Source organism: Meles meles, chromosome 1 (genome assembly GCF_922984935.1).
Source record: "Meles meles chromosome 1, mMelMel3.1 paternal haplotype, whole genome shotgun sequence".
Taxonomy (NCBI): domain Eukaryota; kingdom Metazoa; phylum Chordata; class Mammalia; order Carnivora; family Mustelidae; genus Meles; species Meles meles.
This window is the reverse complement of record NC_060066.1, coordinates 96,197,488-96,201,308: the sequence shown is the minus strand read 5'-3', so window position 1 is coordinate 96,201,308 and position 3,821 is coordinate 96,197,488. Positions and strand designations below refer to the sequence as shown.

Below are 3,821 nucleotides of genomic sequence, written 5' to 3'. Positions count from 1 at the left end.
GGCCCATTGCAATGGCCTTGCCCTCCACCACTCACATAAACTACTGTTGCTAAATGGAAGTCACAGTCGTCCTAATGGCAAAATCCAGTCACCTCATTCTTTTAAATCTTATGTACTGGCAGCCATTGTCTTGCTTTCTAGAATGGGTGGTCGGGTTTTATTTCTCTGATCTCCATCCAAATGTTAAATTTTACTGTTGCTCAGGGTTGTCATTTTCCCCCTCACATACCATAAATCTTTGCTTTGTCACCTACTTCTGAGTCCAAATAATAAGGAAAAGAGACCCAGTTTAGAAGCATATTAGCAGTTTTTCTATTCATGGCATGTACAAGTTCAAAATATCACAAGAAATCATTTAAGATATTATTCCTTTAAAAATGAATGTACCTCAGTTGGTAAATTATATGTCTGAGGGTCATTACAAACGAGTTTTGGGCGAAGGGGCAGAAAAAAATTAATATTTTTCAAAAAGTTTTTACTTGTTTGGTTTGGGAGTAAGTAAACTGTTAATAGTTTATATTTAGGTGGTGGGTTTGGAGCCTACTATTTGAGTTTATAGAACATCTTGGCATTTTACAATTCAGTTCTGTCTTGGAAAAGCTGGCTTCATCAATAACAAATCGGAACAAGTGCAGTACTAGAGAACTATTGAAGTAAGCACACTTGCAGCGAAAGCAAAGCCTGTAACTCTGTGAGGGCATAAGTTTATTTACTAACAATATTAAGCCGTCTACTAGATTTGTAGCTGTGCTATTTGTCTTAGAAAAAGCAATTAGACCAAAAGGAGTTTTTAATAACTTTATTTTCTAAAGATCCGTCCTGCAAATATGTTTTTTTTTCTACACAGTCACTAATTTAAAAACAAATAGAAATAAAGACAAAGCTTATGTCGATACAGATTAATAGTCAGTCAAATTCAGCCCTTAAGGAGTTAAGGTCAACAAGGAGAAGTTCTGCACTTGGCCGCTGCAAAGCACTGGCCCTCCAGCAGCATTGGATGATCTTTTCAAGTCTCTTCCCAGAGATGGAGTCAGTGAAGACAGCTGCTGACAGAGACGGCCGGAGATTATAGGCCACCACGGCGTAGAGCACGTAGTGCCTCTCCCCTGAGTAAGGGGCTTCCTTGGTCGCCATTTGCCAGAGAGTGATGGCAAAGGAATAGATGTCAGCTTTAGGCGTTAGGGTCTCTCCTTTCAGGAGCTCTGGGGCTCGGTGGGTGTAGGTGCCCCCTAGGGGGTAAGGAGGTGTCTGGAAGCACAGCAGATCTTCCAGCTTCTCCGAGCAACCAAAGTCACCAATTTTGCAGACATCCTGCTCACTGATCAGAATGTTAGCCGGCTTCAGGTCCAAGTGTACAATGTTTTGCGAGTGAAGGAAGAGCAGGCCATTCACAATATCCAGGGAATACTTGAGACACTTTTCCAGATTTAATTGCTCTCCCACACAGCAGTGAGGCTGCTCATCCTCCTCGTCCGGGCAGCTGGCCGCACCGTATATGGCTTGGTGTAAGGTGACATTGCCACCAAACTCCATGATTATGGTGCCTAGGCTGTTAAAGCCCGCAGGTGTGTGTGTGCTGGCAGCCACCACCTGCACGATGTTATCATGGTGAAGCCCTGCGACGTTGAGCTCAGCCCAGAAACTGCGTTGGGATGCCAGTCGGTTCTTAGTGCACTTTTTCACTTGCTTTATGGCCACCAGAACACCGTGGTAAGTCGCCTTGTACACAGAGCCAAACCCGCCAGCTCCCAGCCTCTGCAGGAGGCACACCTGTTCCCAGTCGATGGAGAACCAGGCCAGCCGGTGTGGTAGCCGTGGAGCCCTGGGGGGAGTGCCCAGGAAGAGCTTCCCTGCCTTACCTGGGAGCTCCGAAGGGCTGCTGCAGGGCCGTGAGCCCACCGAGGGAGAAAACTCGCTGGCGAGGTAACTGCGCCAGGGAAGAGGGGAGGGCATCGCGCCTTCAAAGTGGACCCCAGAGTGGCTCAGGTAAGTGAAAAAAGAAAAGAAAAGAAAAGGGCCCGCAAAAAAGGGAAGCGTCCTGACTACTCCTTTGCTCCACCCAGCGTTTTTCTCCTCTTCCTTCATTTTCCTCCAAATAAGCCACATCTGTGAAGTTACTCAGCAAGGGTTTTTATCAGATGAGGAGAAATAATCTGAATGAAGCACAGCCCTCCTATTTAGATGAAAATATTTCCCTTCAACACTTAAAGTGACTTATGAAAACAAACCCTCCAAGGAGAAGAGTTCTCCAGATAAAAAACACTGAGCTGCCCATAGACTGACCCCCCTTTCCATTATTTCCTTAATTACAATAAAACTGGCTTCCCCCACAAGTGTCATCCCCTGAACATGATCAGTCCTCACACTAAAGAGACTGCAGTAGTGCAATGAAGTTATTTCACACTTTGCAGGCTATAATGATTGTCAGTGTTTTTCTCCAGCTGCATTAAATCACTTCCAGCAGTTATTGGCAGAAAGAGTTGAAATGCAAACAGCTGACATTTATTTAACTGATTACGGGGATAATTAGGTGCAACATTCATATATGGATAAAAAATTGTAATCTTAAAGTAATTGATCCAAATCACTGATACAGGTCAAAACATACACCTCCTAAGCTCATCAGGGGAAAGGAAAATTCTCTGACACTCCATTCAGCTTATATAGCAAATTATCAAGACTTCTTAGCAAACTATCGACTTCCTAACAATCCTGGTCCACGGCAGTTTAGCCCACTCAGTAAGCTCACTTGCAAGAGAGAGTCTAGATTGCACAGCAAATGAATTACAGAAGTTTTGAAACAGAGTTGGGAGAGAAAAAAAACAGATTCAGAGCTACAATCAGAGTTACAGATAATAACAAAGATGAGAGCATCCTAGGAGAGGAAAAATCTGAATAAAAATGGCACAGAATCACCACTGCCTATATATAATCTGGAAAACCAGATGTTCAAATTAAATCAGGGTCTTGCTGTCCAGACTTAAGTTTCCCCTTTCTGATTTTTATAACAACAAACACCCCAACCTCCCACTCATTTTCATTCCATATCTTTGGGGGAAAGACCAATAATATTAACCGTTGATTAAAAAAACATAGAAAGTGTTACAATCTATGTCTTTGAAAAAATCGAATGGTAAAGTTCTGTTCTGAATTGTACTTAGAGTATGTAAGTGATGTTTAACCACATTTTTATGATAGGTCTATGTTTCTGAGAGGTATTGGTTCTGAGAAGATATGTGAATAAACACAAGCCATTTACATAAACCATTAGAAGTCTGTTGAGCCCTAGGATAGGATTTCTAGTCTATATTACCCATCTGCCTTAGTATGTGATATTGTGTATAATATTTAGGCTGTTTAAGCATCAGTTTTTTCACTTAAGAAATTAGGATAATAATTAAGCTTTTTAAATTTTGGAATAGAAGTTGGGGAGCCCTATACAAATGAATAAAGTCTAAAAAATGCACACATTTTAGTAGAAGGCAGTTGAATCAAACTCAAAATATAAAAGGATAGCAGCAAAGAGAGTAAAATAAGAAATAAGATTTTATTCTACAGTAAGTCTATACTGCAAAATTTATTTAGTAGTCATCACATGGCAGTATAATTTAGGTTTCTGAAACTGTTTTATGGTATTAGGAATGCTGTGAATGAGTATTAGTCAAATAATAGAGTGCCATAACCTTCTTGGCAAAATGATGTGACTTGTTATTATATCATCTTTATTTTTTAAGATAAGAGCATAGACCATTCATTTTCCAAAGGCTGATTTTATTCCTTACATAGAATATAAGGTATTAATGAAAATGTGGTACTTCACA

The 3,821-nt window shown here is 40.9% G+C and overlaps 1 protein-coding gene across 1 annotated transcript; it reads right to left on the bottom strand.

Moving 5' to 3' along the window:
* Positions 1–906: 906 nt before the first annotated feature.
* Positions 907–1,953, bottom strand: MOS (MOS proto-oncogene, serine/threonine kinase). Its single transcript, XM_046013608.1, has one exon. It carries the CDS (start codon positions 1,951–1,953, stop codon positions 907–909), a length of 1,047 nt encoding a protein of 348 aa, XP_045869564.1.
* Positions 1,954–3,821: the final 1,868 nt, after the last annotated feature.

Coding starts and splice junctions, on each gene's coding strand:
- MOS (XM_046013608.1), bottom strand. CDS start 1,953: ATGCCCTCCCCTCTTCCCTGGCGCAGTTACCTCGCCAGCGAGTTTTCT.